Source organism: Culex quinquefasciatus, chromosome 3 (genome assembly GCF_015732765.1).
Source record: "Culex quinquefasciatus strain JHB chromosome 3, VPISU_Cqui_1.0_pri_paternal, whole genome shotgun sequence".
Taxonomy (NCBI): Eukaryota; Metazoa; Arthropoda; class Insecta; order Diptera; family Culicidae; genus Culex; species Culex quinquefasciatus.
Window position 1 is genome coordinate 43,002,201 of NC_051863.1, and position 18,766 is coordinate 43,020,966.

The following is an 18,766-nucleotide window of genomic DNA, read 5'->3' on the forward strand; positions in this document are numbered from 1 at the left end:
TTCGTATTTGTTTAAAAAGCATATTAAAAAAAATCGGGCTTGGTCATGTACAAGTGATATATCTTGAGAGTCTTCAGCCCAAATAGACCTATCCCATCTCGAGATATCGTGGCACCCGTATTTCAAGAAAAAAAATCTTCACGAAACATTCAAGAGTGATTGAACATAATCGTTTAAGCATAAAAAAATAAAAAGTTTAAACATTTAATTTACAAGCCATGGTTTCAACATGTGAATGAACAAAGTGTTTAAAAATGCATTTTACACCTGCCCAGTTGTTTTGCAATCATCAGTTTCCAAAATATCTAAGTATTGACGAAAATTTATTTTTTTGCAAAAAAAAAAGTTTTTACGGTGCTGTACATTGGAATTTCATAAAAATTCAAAATAATTTTAATCCAGCCCAAACATGCGATTATAATTGCCGAAAAAAGCGTTTTTGATTGTTTTAAGTTGATTTGACTCCTATCTTCATTAAAATTTTGAAGATTTTTGAAAAATCCCTCTGATTTTTCGGACCAATTTTAAAGGGGAGGGGGGGGGGGGGCGACACAAACTTTGAAAAATATTTGCAACGGCCTTAATAAAGATAAATTTTACAAAAAAGTTTTTTTTAAGTGTTGATTAATGTTATTAAAAATCTTTTTGGAATTTTGAGGAATATTCTAATGAACAATATCTTCAGAAAATAGTTGTAGATCTTATATGAAATACTTTTTTATTTGTAAACTACTTTTAAAATGCTTGTTAAACGTGAGCAGTTCTCTAGGATTTCGGTCATTCGTTTTTTTTTTGTATTTTTTATACCGACTGAATTTTTTTTGGTGCCTTCGGTATGCCCAAAGAAGCCATTTTGCATTATTAGTTTGTTCATATTTAATTTTCCATACAAATTTGGCAGCTGTCCATACAAAAATGATGTATGAAAATTCAAAAATCTGTATCTTTTGAAGGAACTTTTTGATCGATTTGGTGTCTTCGGCAAAGTTGTAGGTATGGATACGGACTACACTGGAAAAAAATTATACACGGTAAAAAAAAATTGGTGATTTTTTATTAAACTTTTTATCAATAATTTTATCAATAATTTCACTAAAGTACTTTTTGATTGCAAATTTGATTTTACATCGAAAAATGAAATTGAAAAATTTTTGCGACCAATATTTCGATTTTTTGAAAAAATCAGTTTTGATTCAAAAATTCATAACTCGCTCAATGATTTTTTGCACAACATGGAAATTTCTGAAAAGTTGACATTTTATGTCCTCTAAAACATATCAAAAAATAAAAAAAAAATAAAAAATAGTGTTTTTTTGCAAATCAAGTTTTAGTGATAAAAAGTTAAATAAAAAATCACCAATTTTTTTTTACCGTGTATCATTTTTTCCCAGTGTAGTCCGTATCCATACCTACAACTTTGCCGAAGACACCAAATCGATCAAAAAGTTCCTTCAAAAGATACAGATTTTTGAATTTTCATACATCATTTTTGTATGGACAGCTGCCAAATTTGTATGGAAAATTAAATATGGACAAACTAATGATACAAAATGGCTTCTTTGGGCATACCGAAGGCACCAAAAAAGTTTCAGTCGAATTAAAAAATGCAAAAATTAAAATTGAACAAAAAAGACCGATTTCGTAGAGAATTACTCACGTCTTTTAAAATGTTTCAATTAAAAAAAAATAAGTTTGAATGCACTGAGTGGCGATTTATCGATTAAATATTTCAAATTTCGCGGCATTTCCCAAACTTCACGGACTGGGGCGAATTTCGCGGCTTCCGTGAAATCGCGAAAAATCACTAGCCCTAAATAATAGCAATGCACTCACCAGGTCCACATGCCGTTGATGTAGGCGCACGGGTGGAAGTGCTCCAGCCGGGCCTTGTTGCTCTGGCAGATCTTGCTCAGCAGGTCGACCCATTCCTTCTCCTCGACGCAGTTGGCCGTCTGGACGTAGAGGGGCCGCTCTTTCCGCACAATCTAGACAAGAATGAGAGAGAAAAAAAAGAATAGGTTAGATATGCTGGTTTCCGTGTGATGGGCCATCGTGACGTCACGCCCCGAACGGATGTTACTATTTTCCAATTGAGTGACTCTTCTCGCTACAATTTAAGTGGGTTACGACGGCGCGATTTACGGTCGAGATTTTCCCCTCCAAGAATGGATCGTTTGAAGTTATTAGCCGGCTCTTACTAGGTCGTGGTGTGTGCCAACGATAAATGCCAAACACAAAGGGCAACGGCGAATGGAAAAGAATCGAGCTTGTGCGTTAGCTCATTACGTTTTATTGCCGCGAAGGAAACAATTCAGGCAGCAGACGTAGACAACTTTGGCATACATGGTGTCGATCCAAATCCCAAAATAAATTTCCCTGACTTTTCCCTGACCCCTCCAGACCACCATTTTTTTTTTTGTTTTCTATACTAACATATTGTTTGGAGCGTTTTTATGATTTCATGCATTTTCCTTTTTGAATATTGCAAATTTAAGATATAGAGAAAAATAAAGACTTTTTTATTTTATTTTTTTAACGACGGATTCTGCAAAAACCTAACAACTTTTTTTTTATTTTGTCAATCATTTTTTTCTAATCGAACATCCAAAATGTGCAACCATAAAATTGTCATATGTTTTTTATTTGGTGATGCAATTTTAAATGTTGCCTTCTACCAAAAAATCTACAATTTTTTTTTGTGTGGGTCCTATAAACATATGAAACACAATAGCTTACAGGACCTTTAAAAAAACTCTAGAAATAATTAATAATTACAATTGTGGCAAATTTCAAATTGCGATTAGTTAGTTTCACTTCACTTCCTAAAGAAAATGTCAAGTTAAAAGTTTAAAAAAAAAAAACAATTGAAAATTTGAATTTAAGTAAGAAGTCATGTTTAATTTTAAAATTGTTGACATTTTGCGGAATTTTCAGACGAATTAGGCCAATGCCATTTTTGATTGCGTTTTTTTTATTAAAAAAAACTAAAGGTTTTGGAGACAAAAACTTGAAAAAATATGTAATTTTGTAGAACCTTAAGAAAGTTTAAAACAAAATTGAAAAACTAAGAAAAATATACAACTAAATGAAAAAATTTCAAGTACATGTTTACGGTTTTAAAAAAGATCTAGGTATTTTTCAACAATCAATGTATTTAAAGTAAACGGTTTTCTGGACATTTGAAGAAAACATCTTCTAAAATAATTTTACAAAAAAAAACATTTTTGCTATAAAATTAAAAAAAAAGGTTTATACTTTGACTAGAGCCTACAGACGATCATTCACACGATCAATACATTTTATAAAAATATAAACAAAATACAACCTGCTCGAGCTTTTCAAATAGTCATTATTTATCAAACTTAGATAATTGGGTGTTTTGGAATAGATTCCAAATTTAAGCTCGATCTGACCACAGGAACTCCTCCTTGTAACCCCTTGAATGTTGTTTGGGGAAAATATGTGAAATGTAGTTGTACAATTCCTATGAAATCTCTGATGCTGACAAATTTACGGGGAGACCATATTTTATAAATTCTTGAACCCTCAAATTCCTTTACTCAGAATTGTTACGAAGAAATCGAAAAAAATCCGCGCCATCCCAAAACCTAATCCGCGCAAAATCCACGTTATTTTAAGAAAAATAATTTTGCGACAAACATACAAAAAAGTTTTATAATAAATTCAATTTTGAAATCTCAGAACACAAAATCTTGAAACGCTAAAAATGTATTTTTGCTAAAAAAAAACAAAAATTTCAACATTTAGAAATGTGTAATCCAAATAAAAAAAATAATAAAATTTAAAAATTGTAATAAATTCTCGATGTTTGAGGTTTTAAATTTAAGATACAGTTCATACTTGATGATCTTACCAGAGAGAATACATACTCTTTGATCTTACCAAAGCGTCACTTAGAAAAATCGAAGAAAATTTTCCTACATCTTCTTCTCAAAATTTCTTTAACCGAAAAAAAACTCTAAAAACACTTCAAATTTTATCAGGTTTTCTGCAATCTAAGATGGTAACAAAAATGACAGAATTTAAGAATTTAAGAATTTAAGAATTTAAGAATTTAAGAATTTAAGAATTTAAGAATTTAAGAATTTAAGAATTTAAGAATTTAAAATTTAAGAATTTAAGAATTTAAAATTTAAGAATTTAAGAATTTAAGAATTTAAGAATTTAAGAATTTAAGAATTTAAGAATTTAAGAATTTAAGAATTTAAGAATTTAAGAATTTAAGAATTTAAGAATTTAAGAATTTAAGAATTTAAGAATTTAAGAATTTAAGAATTTAAGAATTTAAGAATTTAAGAATTTAAGAATTTAAGAATTTAAGAATTTAAGAATTTAAGAATTTAAGAATTTAAGAATTTAAGAATTTAAGAATTTAAGAATTTAAGAATTTAAGAATTTAAGAATTTAAGAATTTAAGAATTTAAGAATTTAAGAATTTAAGAATTTAAGAATTTAAGAATTTAAGAATTCAAGAATTTAAGAATTTAAGAATATAAGAATTTAAGAATTTCAGAATTTCAAAATTTCAGAATTTCAGAATTTCAGAATTTCAGAATTTCAGAATTTAAGAATTTAACTTTTTTTTTGTTCTCTTGATTGTTTTTATTTTATTTTTTATATTTGAATATTGATACCTTTGATTTTTGTTTTCAGATTTTTTAAAAATATTCGGATCTTTAATTTTTTTAATATGAATTTATATTTTTGGGGTTTTAATAATATTTTTCCTAATTTTATTTCCTAATTTCTGAATAATCTAATTTTGAATGTTGGTGATTAAATTTTTGAATGTTTTGATTTTTTTTTATTTTTCTTCAAGAATGTTCAAATTAAAAAAAAATCTACTGGTTGAATCCCATCTAAAATTCAAAGGTGGGAAGCTTCTGTTACGTCCAATCAAGCTCATATTTGGGATAGAAGCACAGTAAACCCACTGGAACATGCCCAATAATAATTTTTGTTGCTTCCAAATGTCTGTATCTTTAGGAAAAGTTTGAAATATGATTAAGATTCACAAGATTAAAATTGAATGTATCCAGTATAAAAGAACAATAAATAAGGGTAAAAAACATTACTCAAAACTTAAAAAAAAATAAATATTCAGAGTCAGTATGTTTTTAAATGCGTTGAGTGTAGTCCGTAACAACCCTATTTTTCCATAATTTTTTGTTTTATTTCTGTAATTCTTGAATTTATTTGTTTAATTTTTAATTCCATTTCACCATCACTTTTTTGCTTACATTCTAGATTACACAAAATTAGACTACTTTGGATCATTTTAAAATCATAGTTCAGTTTAATTGTGAGAAAAATAAAAATTTAGATAACGAATACTAAAGTGAAATTTTGGAAAATTTTCTAACCTTATATTTTTTTAGAATTTTAGAATAAGAATTCAAAAATTAAGAAATCAACAATTCCAAAATATCAGAAATTCAAAATTTTAAAAATTTAGAATCTTTATGATTTAGAATTTTAATTTTTATTTTTTTATTTTCAAATCTTCGAATTTTTTAACTTTTGACTTTTTAAATCATTAAATTTTTCTGACAAAATGTATGATTTTCTCTACGGTCCCTTTATGCTAAGCAAACAACCAATTTTAGAACAAATCTCTGAGGATGGTGGGGCAACTGCCTCATATTGTCCCACCCGGTGTGCGCTAGTAATTTGTTGATAATTTGTAATATTCAGTTGAACGGAAATTCAAATCAAATACAAATTATTTGATTTTTAAACCTAAACATATTGCAAACAAGCTACGCGTTTTTCATCATGACCCTTTTCTTAAGCATTTTTCATATGGAGTTCGCCGTTACTTCCGGACTGACCAATATAAAAAATTTAATATTATCACTGTTGTAAAGTTTGGCCTGGATGACATTCAAATACATCATCAAGGGCGAATTTTTAAAAAGAAATGAAATTTTGTAGTAATATTTTTAAGATCATCGAAATTCCCTGACCCAGCTTAAAATTCCCTGACTTTCCCTGACTTTTCCAGGTCAAATAAAATTCCCTGACAATTCCAGGTTTTCCCTGACTTTTCCAGAAATCGACACCATGGGCATAGGAATGTAAACGTGCACGCAATTGTTTTATTGTTTGAGCGCTCCCGTAACGCCGAGTTTGGCCTGATTGTCTCAATGGGAGAATTGCTACCGTAGAAGGGGGAGTGATTTTATTAAAATCTTTTCTTGTAAAAATTAAATTTATGAAAATGTTAACATTTGAAGAAATGATAATATTCTAATCCTATTAATTTTGCTCGTTGTTGGCTCTACACCGTATACCGCTTGAATGGGCACAGATTTTGACCTTAATTATACATCCACTAGACTTGGGAGGGGAGGATACGAGGCTGCTCTTTAAGGAGATATAAAATTAATCAACCTAAGCATAACAGCCCGTGTACACCTACTAACTGGTGAATGAAGAATGTGGCTGAATGAACGCGCGAAGGAATGAATGAATGAACTGCGAGGCGACTGCGCCGTGTTCGTAATTTTATGAATGGAAAGCACGAGCAGCAGCCACGAACCGCAGCTAGCGTGTGTGTGTGTGTGTTTGTGTGGGGGTGGAAGACTGAATGGAATGGATAGACGGTAATTGTAAGCAAGGGTTGCTGAGGTAAACTGAAGGGGGGCGAGGAAAAAGTTGTTTTCCCACGCGACGCTATTAGGCCTCCCGGTAGGTGGTGCCATGCGGTTTTGGTTTGGTTTGTGAGTGGAGGTGTGCTGGTCGTTGCTGGGTTGAAATGATTGATAAAAAATTTACATAGGTCTCATTAGTTTAAACAGCTGATTTTTTTTTTAAATTGGTATGCTTCTTCATTTCATTTAGTTTATTTCGTTGTTTTATAATAAGCACTACCTCCCAACAAATGAGAAATATTATTTTATGAACCCTTGTGCGTATCTGCTCTTTGACCAAAGAAGACAATTTGCATCATCAGTTTGTCAATTGAAATCTCCATACAATACATAAAGGCTATGACAATATTCAAAATTTTAATCTTGAGAACGATTTTTTTGATTAAATTGGAGGCTTCAGCAAAGTTACAGATACAGTCTAGATTCGATTATTCGGAAGGCCTAGGCAAAATTTAACTTCGGATAATCGAAACAGGATTTTTTTTCCGTTGTCTTATATTGATTATTGAGCTCTAGTAAATTTGACTCCTAAACTACTCTTAAGTGATTAAGAATTCTTGAATCCAATATGACTGAGATGAAATATTGAAATAAAACGTATTTTTTTCATTTGATAGACAATTAACCATTCAAATTTGACTAAAATGGGGTCGCAGATCTCGAATTTGATGTTAAAAGTAAAAAAAAATCTTCGGATAATCGAAACTTCGGATAATCCAGGCTTTGGATAATCGAGTCTGGACTGTATGGCTTGGTGCTTCTCAGAAAAAAGTAAAAATTCTAAAAAAATACATTTTTTTTATTTCATCTATTAATACAACAAATAGATTTCCGTTAAATAACACGCAAAATAAAGTTTTTTCAGTCCCTTCAAACTGCATACTTCGATGCTCTACATTTCTTGATATGTGCTCGATATAGGGGGAGGGGGGGTAATATGCACCCCCTAAAGGAAAACTGTGATTTCTCAACCAATATAGCATTACTGTGGAAGAATTTTGTTCGATTTTCTAAAACAACTATTATTCTTCGTCATCCAAGTCTTTAAAAACCTCAAAATTGTTCGAAATATCAAATTTCAAAAAACATTTTTGATTCATTTCAAACAACCATGCGGGGCAGTATGCACCACAGCATTGGGGCAAAATGTACTACATGAGGGAAAATGCACCACAGAATGGGGCAATGCACCGGGTTAAATCAGTTTTCACTAGTCACCACTAGATGACACCGCTGTTTTTACAAAGGAGCTTCACAGCGCTGCATTTTGCCCCGACCACGCTTTTTGCAGAAAATTTAATTAAAAATGCATTTTTTGATGTTTTGGGACTCATCTATCTACAGTATAACGAAGATGATGACAAAAACATACTTCAAAACTTAAAATATATATAAATGCTTTATATATTGTCCAACAATCATAATGAAAGTTCAATGAAAATACTACTACGATGCTCAATTTTTTCCAGCATGGTTTAGCAATGTTAAGCTTCCAATTTCTATGATATTTTTCCCGGAAAATTCTTCCAAATACTGAGAAAAGCCGGGGGTGCATTTTGCCCCGGGGTGCATATTACCCCCTTTCCCCCTACTCTGAGAAAATTTCAAAAGTCTTTGGCAAAATTGATGGTTATGGATGGGACTTTATAATAAAAAGAAACACGGGAACAAATTCTGTTTTTTATTTGATTTTTTGAACCATTTTTTTGTTTTTTTTATGTTTATTTTATAAAAGATCCAGTACACCAAATTTTCATTTTATTTTGTCTTTTGAGTGTTTTGAACATCCCTAACTCAAGGCGGTTTCAGAATCACCCAAAAATTACAATTTTGACCTTTAAAAAAATCCAGATTTTTGAGAAAAATAGAAAAGCCATTTTTTGTGCCAGAGTCTGTAGAGTGCAAAATCTGGTATCGCAGATAAGAAATTTGAAAAGATTTTTTTTTCCAAAAAATGTATTGTACTGTCAAACAAAATTTGAAAAATCTTTTTCAAAAGATTTTCAACCGAAAATGACTTTACATATTTTACGTTTTCAGGTATTTTTTTTTTTTTGAAAAAGTTTAGTTTTTTTTTTTTAATTTAAAATTACTTTCTGATTTAAAAGCTTGTACATACATGAAGTTTTTACTTTATGAAAAAATGACTTTTTCTTAAGCCTATTTTTTTTATTTCGCGATTACTCGGAAATTAGGTACTGGTTAAATTTGCAATGCTCCACGAGCGAGTCCACGAACAGGGCATACCCCTTTGTATGGGACGTCGTTTGGACCTCACCAATCTGCCTGAAATTTTCAGGGGTTGTTTGTACATATAAAACTAGCATCTGGTCAAAATATGAGCACTCTAGGTCAACGGGAAGTGGGGCAAATCGGGACACAAAGTTTAAAGGTAACGTAAACGTAAAAAATCTTAAAAAGACTATAACTTTGGCAAAATTCAATTATATTTCAAAATTCAAAATGCATCTTGAAGGGCTTCAAAAATGCAACAAAATGCAGGGTAGAGCATCCCAATTGGTTAATTCTAAAGGGAGTTATTGGCATTTTAGTGAAAAAATAGCATAATTTTCAAACTGAAATAAAAAAATGTTCCATCCAGATATCAACTCGAATCGACCTGCAGCTTGTAGGGGACATCTGGGACTACCATCTGAGACTGAGACCAATGCCAATAACTCCCTTTAGAATTAACCAATTGGGATGCTCTACCTTGCATTTTGTTGCATTTTTGAAGCCCTTCAAGATGCATTTTGAATTTTGAAATTAAATTGAATTTTGCCAAGGTTATAGTCTTTTTAAGATTTTTTACGTTTACGTTACCTTTAAACTTTGTGTCCCGATTTGCCCCACTTCCCGTTGACCTAGAGTGCTCATATTTTGACCAGATGCTAGTTTTATATGTACAAACAACCCCTGAAAATTTCAGGCAGATTGAAGAGGTCGATGCGAGATGGGTATGCTTTGCTCGTGGACTCGCTCTTAAATTTTAGAATTACGAGTAACCTTTCGAATGGGCTTTAAACACTTATTTGGGAAATTGGGCTACATTTATTTTAAATTTGGAAGTCAGAGCAGAAAATTTCAAAAAAGTTAAAAAAAAAATTGCCAACGAATTTTGAAAACAGAGCAGTTCTCTCAGATTTCGGTCATTCGATTTTTTTTTGTATTTTTTAATCCGACTGAAACTTTTTTGGTGCCTTCGGTATGCCCAAAGAAGCCATTTTGCATCATTAGTTTGTCCATAAAATTTTCCATACAAATTTGGCAGCTGTCCATACAAAAATGTTGTATGAAAATTCAAAAATCTGTATCTTTCGAAGGAGTTTTTTGATCGATTTGGTGTCTTCGGCAAAGTTGTAAGTATAGAGTTATCTACGTGCGCATGTATTGCGTGTACGTACACGAAAAAGATTGAGGTTAAATTTTGTACCAGCCAGCAAAACAAATGGTGTGCTAGTGTGCGTGAGAGCAGGCTTAGATAACTCTATGGATATGGACTACACTGAAAAAAATTGATACACGGTAAAAAAAAATTTGGTGATTTTTTGTTTAAATTTTTGTCACTAAAACTTGATTTGCAAAAAACACTATTTTTAATTTTTTTATTTTTTGATATGTTTTAGAGGACATCAAATGTCAACTTTTAAGAAATTTCCAGGTTGTGCAAAAAATCATTGACCAAGTTATGTTTTTTTTTAATAAATACTATTTTTTTCAAAAAATCGAAATATCGGTCGCAATAATTTTTTAACTTCATTTTTCGATGTAAAATCAAATTTGCAATCAAAAAGTACTTTAGTGAAATTTTGATAAACTGCACCGTTTTCATGTTAAATCCATTTTTAGGCGACTTTTTTGAAAAAAAGTCGCAGTTTTTCATTTTTTTTAATTAGTGCACAAGTTTGCCCAGTTTAAAAAAAAAAAATATTTTTGAAAAGCTGAGAAAATTCTCTATATTTTGCTTTACTGAACTTTGTTGATACGACCCTTAGTTGCCGAGATATTGCCATGCAAGTGTTTAAAAACAGGAAAATTGATGTTTTCTAAGTCTCACCCAAACAACCAACCATATTCTAATGTCGATATCTCAGCAACTAATGGTCCGATTTACAATGTTTAAATATGAAACATACGTGAAATTTTCCGATCTTTTCGAAAACAATATTTGGGTAATTCTCTACCAACTCACACGAAATCGGGAAAAGTTGCCCCGACCCCTCTTCGATTTGCGTGAAACTTTGTCCTAAGGGGTAACTTTTGTCCCTGATCACGAATCCGAGGTCCGTTTTTTGATATCTCGTGACGGAGGGGCGGTACGACCCCTTCCATTTTTGAACATGCGAAAAAAGAGGTGTTTTTCAATAATTTGCAGCCTGAAACGGTGATGAGATAGAAATTTGGTGTCAAAGGGACTTTTATGTAAAATTAGACGCCCGATTTGATGGCGTACTCAGAATTCGAAAAAACGTATTTTCATCGAAAAAACACTAAAAAGTTTTAAAATCCTCCCATTTTCCGTTACTCGACTGTAAAAATTTTGGAACATGTCATTTTATGGGAAATTTAATGTACTTTTCGAATCTACATTGTCCCAGAAGGGTCATTTTTCATTTAGAACAAAATTTTTCATTTTAAAATTTCGTGTTTTTCTAACTTTGCAGGGTTATTTTTAGAGTGTTTTAATGTTCTACAAAGTTGTAGAGCAGACAATTACAAAAATTTTGATATATAGACATAGGGGTTTGCTTATAAACATCACAAGTTATCGCGATTTTACGAAAAAAAGTTTTGAAAAAGTTACTTTTTGCGTTTCTCTTTGTTTCGTCGTCCGTGTCTGTCGCGGGTGACCATGAACGACCATGATCGATGACGACCAACTTTTTCAAAACTTTTTTTCGTAAAATCGCGATAACTCGTGATTTTTATAAGCAAACCCCTTATGTCTATATATCAAAATTTTTGTGATTGTCTGCTCTACAACTTTGTAGAACATTAAAACACTCTAAAAAATAACCCTGCAAAGTTAGAAAAAACACGAAATTTTAAAATGAAAAATTTTGTTCTAAATGAAAAAATGACCCTTCTGGGACAATGTAGATTCGAAAAGTACATTAAATTTCCCATAAAATGACATGTTCCAAAATTTTTACAGTCGAGTAACGGAAAATGGGAGGATTTTAAAACTTTTTAGTGTTTTTTCGATGAAAATACGTTTTTCGGAATTCTGAGTACGCCATCAAATCGGGCGTTTAATTTTACATAAAAGTCCCTTTGACACCAAATTTCTATCTCATCACCGTTTTAGGCTGCAAATTATTGAAAAACACCTCTTTTCGCATGTTCAAAAATGGAAGGGGTACCCCCTCCGTCACGAGATATCAAAAAACGGACCTCGGATTCGTGATCAGGGACAAAAGTTACCCCTTAGGACAAAGTTTCACGCAAATCGAAGAGGGGTCGGGGCAACTGCTGTGTGAGTTGGCGGAGAATTACCCATTTTCAAAATTTTAAAAATCAAGAATAACATTTCAAAAGGGCCAAACATTCAATATTACGCCCTTTTCAAATGTTTGTCTTGGTCTAAAAATTTTGAAAATATTGTTTTCGAAAAGATCGGAAAATTTCACGAATGTTTCATATTATAACATTGTGAATCGGATTATTAGTTGCTGAGATACCGACATTAGAAAATTCTGGGTTGTTTGGGTGAGACTTAGAAAACATCAATTTTCCTGTTTTTAAACACTTGCATGGCAATATCTCGGCAACTAAGGGTCGTATCAACAAAGTTCAATAAAGCAAAATTTAGAGAATTTTTTCAGCTTTTCAAAAATATTTTTTTCTAAACTGGGCAAACTTGTGCACTAATTAAAAAAAATGAAAAACTGCGACTTTTTTCAAAAAAGTCACCTAAAAATGGATTTAACATGAAAACGGTGCACTTTATCAAAATTTCACTAAAGTACTTTTTGATTGCAAATTTGATTTTTCATCGAAAAATGAAGTTAAAAATTTTTTGCGACCGATATTTCGATTTTTTGGAAAAATCAGTATTTATTAAAAAAATTATAACTCGGTCAAAGATTTTTTGCACAACCTGGAAATTTCTGAAAAGTTGGCATTTGATGTCCTCTAAAACATATCAAAAAATAAAAAAAATAAAAATAGTGTTTTTTTGCAAACCAAGTTTTAGTGACAAAAAGTTAAATAAAAAATCACCAATTTTTTTTACTGTGTATCAATTTTTTTCAGTGTAGTCCATATCCATACCTACAACTTTGCCGAAGACACCAAATCGATCAAAAAATTCCTCCGAGAGATACAGATTTTTGAATTTTCATACAGCATTTTTGTATGGACAGCTGCCAAATTTGTATGGAAAACTATATGGACAAACTAATGATGCAAAATGGCTTCTTTGGGCATACCGAAGGCACCAAAAAAGTTTCAGTCGGATTAAAAAATACAAAAATTAAAATTCAAAAAAAAGACCGATTTCGTAGAGAATTGATCAACAAATAATTGTATTCTGTATAAAAAAAAAGTGAAAAAAAAAGTCAAATTATAAACAAAAATCGAAATCTTTTATCCGTGTCCATTTTTGAATGGGAATATTCAGCGGAAATATTTTTGTTATGCCTCAAAATAAAATAATGATATTTAATCTTTGGATATAGTTCAAGTGTTCGAGAATTCCTTCTGTCCGAAAATTTATCGTTTGGAGCAAAGATTTATATGTCCGTCATTGGAAAAATAATTCGTTAATTGTTTTTTTATTATTTAAGAATATCAACAATAAGTCAGCTGCATCCATCAACAGCTACAAACCTCTGTTTAGTATAACTGTAATAATTAAGTATTTAAGCAAAAAAAACGGATAAAGATGACGACTCCAAACCCCTTTTCTTCGGAAGAGCAAGCTATTTTACCTCATTCCTCAACGATGATTTGACAGCCCAGCGATTGATGCAACCTCTTATGCAGTAACATTCATGCGAAAAAAAACTGCACAAATCTATTTATGCAAATTAAATCTAGCACGTGGCAACCTTCCAAGTGCACCAGTTTTCCATTTTTCCCTAGACTAGGCACCGTCGCGTACCATCGACCTGACCTAGTTCCAACTGCAGAACCCCATCCAAACCGCCTAGCCTGTTGGGGCTTCATTTCCGGTCAACAACCTTGTGCCATTTTTGTTTCGTGTGCATGCGCACGTAGCGCCTGGCGACCGGATTGAGCAATTCTGCTGTGCCAATTCTGGAAGATAAGCGTGTTTTTTGTTTTTGCTTGCCGAATGATTTTGGATTGAGGAATTTTTATTGAGAATATTTTTGACTTGTTTGTTTGCTCAGGAATTTAACTTTGAATTCCTCTTCAAATATTCATTCAATTTAATCCATCCAATTAGAGAAAGCTCTCGCCATTTTTTTTTTCATCCAGAAATCATTGCAATTGGAATTATTCATAACCAAGTGCGACTCTACCCCTGGTCGAATCCGTTCCAGTGCCTGGGTCCGTAGATTCCGCCGGGTTCCCTTTATGGAGGATGGATGGAACGTGGGACGATGAGTCATTCGATCGGACCAGACACTCTCTCTTTGTGGCTGCTGGCGCAAGGAGGAAACATTTGATGGACTGCCACTACTTGCTGCTTGCGGCCACTGGGCGTCAGGGAAGATTGGTCAAGCGTGACAAGATTGAAAAATACAAAAACAATAAAAAAAAGACGAAGAAGAAGCACTGCTCAGTGCTCATTAATCTGAGTCATGTGCTTGGGACGCAGGAAGTTCACTGATCGCGCGCGCAAAGCTTAGTCCAAATGGGATAGTAAACGTTGGTTTTTTTTTTCACTCGAAATTCATTGTTAGTCGGTCAATTGAGTCCGTGATGGAGTGGTTTTGAGTTATGAGTCAGCTTAGCTAGGTTACATTATTTTGCTGTTTTTTTTGGTACATTTTCATGGTCTTCTTTATTAACAAATACTAATTCAGGTTGAGTTGTTTGCGGTATTAGTTTCAAATCTTAATAATTTTTTATGTCGGTCAATTAACTTTGTTTGAAATTCTTGGAAAATATTTTAGCAACATTGCTAAAAAAAATTAAACTCTTATTGATTTATTTTCCACATATCATAAAAGAATTGAAAAAAATAATATCTTGGAATTTTTTTTAGTATTGATATTTCTTGGCAGTGCTCCCAGACTTCCATGGAATTCCGCAATGTTTTTTTACAAATATCCACTGCAAAAATATTTAATCAGGTCTAGAGAAAACTTCTATCCAGATTAACACAGCCGGCCTGAAAAATGTAAAAATTTGGCAGAAGTGGAAATATTTTGAAAAACTGCAACAAAACAATGTTTTAAATTTCTCATTTTTTTTTATTTCTTGAGAAAAAAGCGCTTCAAACATCATTACTGTAAAAAATTTGCAAAAAAACAATAAATTCATTAAAAAAAAATGCTTGAACTTTTAAGTTTTGACCGATCTTTAATCCCATGTTTCAAAATATTTATAATAGTCAAGTTTTTGTCAATGCAAATTTTAATTAAAATCATTTTTTGTCTGCTCCCTCAATTCGATCATAACAAATTTTATTTCAAGTGTTTGCCCCCCTCTTACCTTCGAAAAAGCCGCAAAAATCAAATTTAAATTTCCATTGAAAAACTTGTACAACTGGTTTAAAACTATTCAAAAACATTATTTTTATCATTTTTAATCAAATAGGGCACTATTAGACTTTTTGTAAATTTTGATTATTTGGACCACAAATCATGAAATTTTAGATATCAAAATGTTTTCATAAATTAATTGATATTTTGCAAATTTTGTGTAGACGCATAACTGTCCTTATTTTCTATACTGTTCAAGATCAAAGCTTGTAAAATGTCAAAGATTAAATGTTTTTATTACGTTTTTTTTAGATTTAAGCCAAGGTTGCTCTTTTATCAGTGTGCACAGTATAATCTCGGCGTTAATTTTCTTCGTTATTCATTACAATGCCTTTGGAAAATATGTTATATTGCCAGCAAGGGTCCTGGTTTTTTGTTCAAAGATCAGAAATCACTCACTCATCACCGAGCGAATCTTTGCGCAACCATTCGCGAGCGAACACGACAGGCTGACTGCTCAGCGAAACAAATACTTTGTGAAATTCTTTTCCTACTCCGTCCATCAAGTCATACACGAATATGCTCAGAGAGGAGAGAGAGCAATAGGCAATCAAACGTCAAAATTACCCCCCACTAGAGGGCGCTGAAACTTGGGGTGATGTTTTCATTATATCCTACAGCGAGTAAATTGGTTTTAAATTTGAAATTGTTTTATTTCATCATAAAATCGACATTAAAAGAAAATTATACCATTTTCAGGTAAGAAATAAAAAGCTTAATTGATATAAACGAAAATATTTTTGTGATGGCCGTTTTAACTTGTTCATTATCTGATTCAAAATAAGGGAATGTTTTAATCAATCAAAACCTAACTAATCAATTGAGAATGTAGATTATTCAAGTGGACAAATATTTTTTAAAGTCACTTCTACCATAAAAGCAAAGCTCTGCTTGAAAAATGATAATTGGAATGATTTTCAAAATTAGCAATCTAACCTCTTTCTCGCGTTTTCAATCCGGATCTCAGAATTTTCAATGAAAAAGGCAACTTAGCAAAAAAATCAAAAAGTCAGTCGATAGAACTTTTTATTTCTTACCTCCTGTTAATTTTTTTGTTCCATAAGATCAATTTTCTTATAAAAAATTCTTCAAATAGTTTTCACTCTCGCGCAAAAACGTAAACGTAACCTTGTACCAAAGTTCTTCTACTCGAATGTAGGTGGCGAATCAAGTTTTTAGCTTTGGTTTTGGGGGCCTATTCGCGATTCAAAGCTCAAAAATTCCGATAGATGGCGCAAAGCATCGAAGAATGACGATTCAAATTTTCGCTGTTCGGTTACATAGGAATGCAATCTTAAAATTGAATTTACGGCTCTTAGAACAACTTTTGAGAAAAAAAATTCAAGTAGTACGAGTGTAAACATTTTGCTCTCTTTAAATTAAAGCAATAAAAAAAATTGAAAAAATAATAATTCGCAATTCGCAATTCGCAATTCGCAATTTTCAGTGTAAGAACGGGCCTTGACCGATCTTATGCATTAGGTTCCCGACGAACACGCACTGCCCTTACACCTACATCTCACCCTTGCTCTGAGTCAGTACGAGCAGCACCCTAGAACACGCTTTGAGTGTTCGTGCCAGGCATGCACACCTTCTTTTCCGGTTACGCATTTTAACTCGGCCGGGGGTGGTACATTAAGTAGGGTTTGATGTAAGTATAAGCGCCTAACCATTTATAGTGTGCCTATCAACTTTCATTAAAGCAAAAACTGTTTTATTTTTAGTTTGAATTCAAAAACTTATTGTTATTTACTGTGTATTGTTTCTCCTGAAATCTTTCCTAGTGTTGAGTCGTATTTATATGTTGCTATTTCTTTTGTCGCGGTGTTTTGTTACAATTTTTGGTCCTAAGCATGTTATAAAAGTTTACCAAAAATACAATAGTAATATTTGTATTAATCCCTTAACCATTCCATAAATTGAGTAAGGGCTCAAACCTCACTTGTTTGAAAAAAGGGTAAAGATTGAAAACAATTGACAGTAAAAGAGAATTTATTTTATAAAAATCAAGTATCAATAGTAAGAGAATGATGAGCGTATTTTGAAGAATAGAAATGAGAAGCTAGATGTATTAGATGTAAAATTAGACAATAGTTAATAAATAGAGATACAAAACAAGCTTAGATTAAAGTAATGATAATTTATAGGACAGATAAAGAATTATTCAAATAAATAAATTCGCAAATAAAATCAAAAAAGATTAGGCGAATGATAAATAGACTTGATATTACTAGTACATTAAGGAAAAGTATAATTTAAAGGAAAAAAAAAACAAAACAAAGTTTACAGCAGTATCAATTGATAGAAAAGAGTAGAAAAGCTTTGAGAGATAAGAAAATCAAAAGCTACATACTTTACTTTTACTTTTACTGCTCGTAACTTCGAGAATCAAAAGTTAGTAAAATTAAAAATCAAATGTTGGATATTAAATAGAAGAAGCAGTGAAGAATTGGGAATCAGAAGACCAAAATAAAAATAGGAGATAGGTGGTAGCTGAGAATGAAGAGAAGAGAAACCCCGTTGTGCGATGTTTCAGGTACATCCACAGCAGTTGACTCAACATACTGCGAATCAAAACAATACCGTCTACAATCACAAATTACTTCCCTTTCTCACATTGTTGCGCCCCTTTCTTTTAGCCGTCTCGACTCTGACCCGCGGTGGTCAAAGGTTTACGATCCGTTTCCACAGGCCACCAGCTAGGTCATCATGAAAACCAAGCCAACGTGGAGGTAAGAAAATAGGACACTCGCAAGGAACCAGAGCTATACTGTTCTGATCAAGATAATTCGGATGATCTAACAGAACTACGGATGTAGTTAGTTACGCTCCTTCCAGGATGTTCCTTACGTGGACGTCAACCGAAGAGCACGCAACAAGGTCAGTGCCATTGCATGCTCTTAGGTATCAATCCTTGGCCTGCTTGAAAAAAAAAAAATAATAATTTTGAAAAAAATAATATTGTTTAAAATGATAGAGCATCAAAAGTTAACAAAGTTGTTTTGAACGCTTAAATTCACAAAACAGAATTCGCATACATAACCTCAAAGGACGGAAATTTCAATCGACATTCTTCGCTCTGTTCTGCTACTCAACACTAGGTATCGCATGTCGTTTTGCTCTTGAACGACAATAACAAATGCCTCGATGCTAACCACCTGTTTTTTAGGTTTAGACGATTGATGAAATAAATGAATGAATAACAGTATTTTAACGACAACCAAAATAAAATTTTGATAGCTAAAATACCAGCAATGATTGCTGAATCTCCAACAAATGATCTGTCAAAGTGCCACAAGAAAATTACTGAATTTTCGGCAAAATAATGTGACGTTTCTTTTGCTGGACTTTCAGTTGTTTTGACAACCATTTTACTGAAATTTCATTAAATCATCTGTTAAAGTGAAAAATATCAGT

The 18,766-nt window shown here is 32.1% G+C and overlaps 1 protein-coding gene across 4 annotated transcripts in view; it reads right to left on the minus strand.

Moving 5' to 3' along the window:
- LOC6048492 (GTPase-activating protein) overlaps window positions 1–18,766 on the minus strand; it is a 102,137-nt gene that overhangs the window by 7,702 nt on the left and 75,669 nt on the right. For all 4 annotated transcript variants that reach the window (XM_038260158.1, XM_038260157.1, XM_038260160.1 and 1 more), the window contains one exon: window positions 1,834–1,985. In XM_038260158.1, coding sequence (XP_038116086.1) covers window positions 1,834–1,985 — 152 coding nt within the window. The remainder of the gene's footprint in view (window positions 1–1,833; window positions 1,986–18,766) is intronic.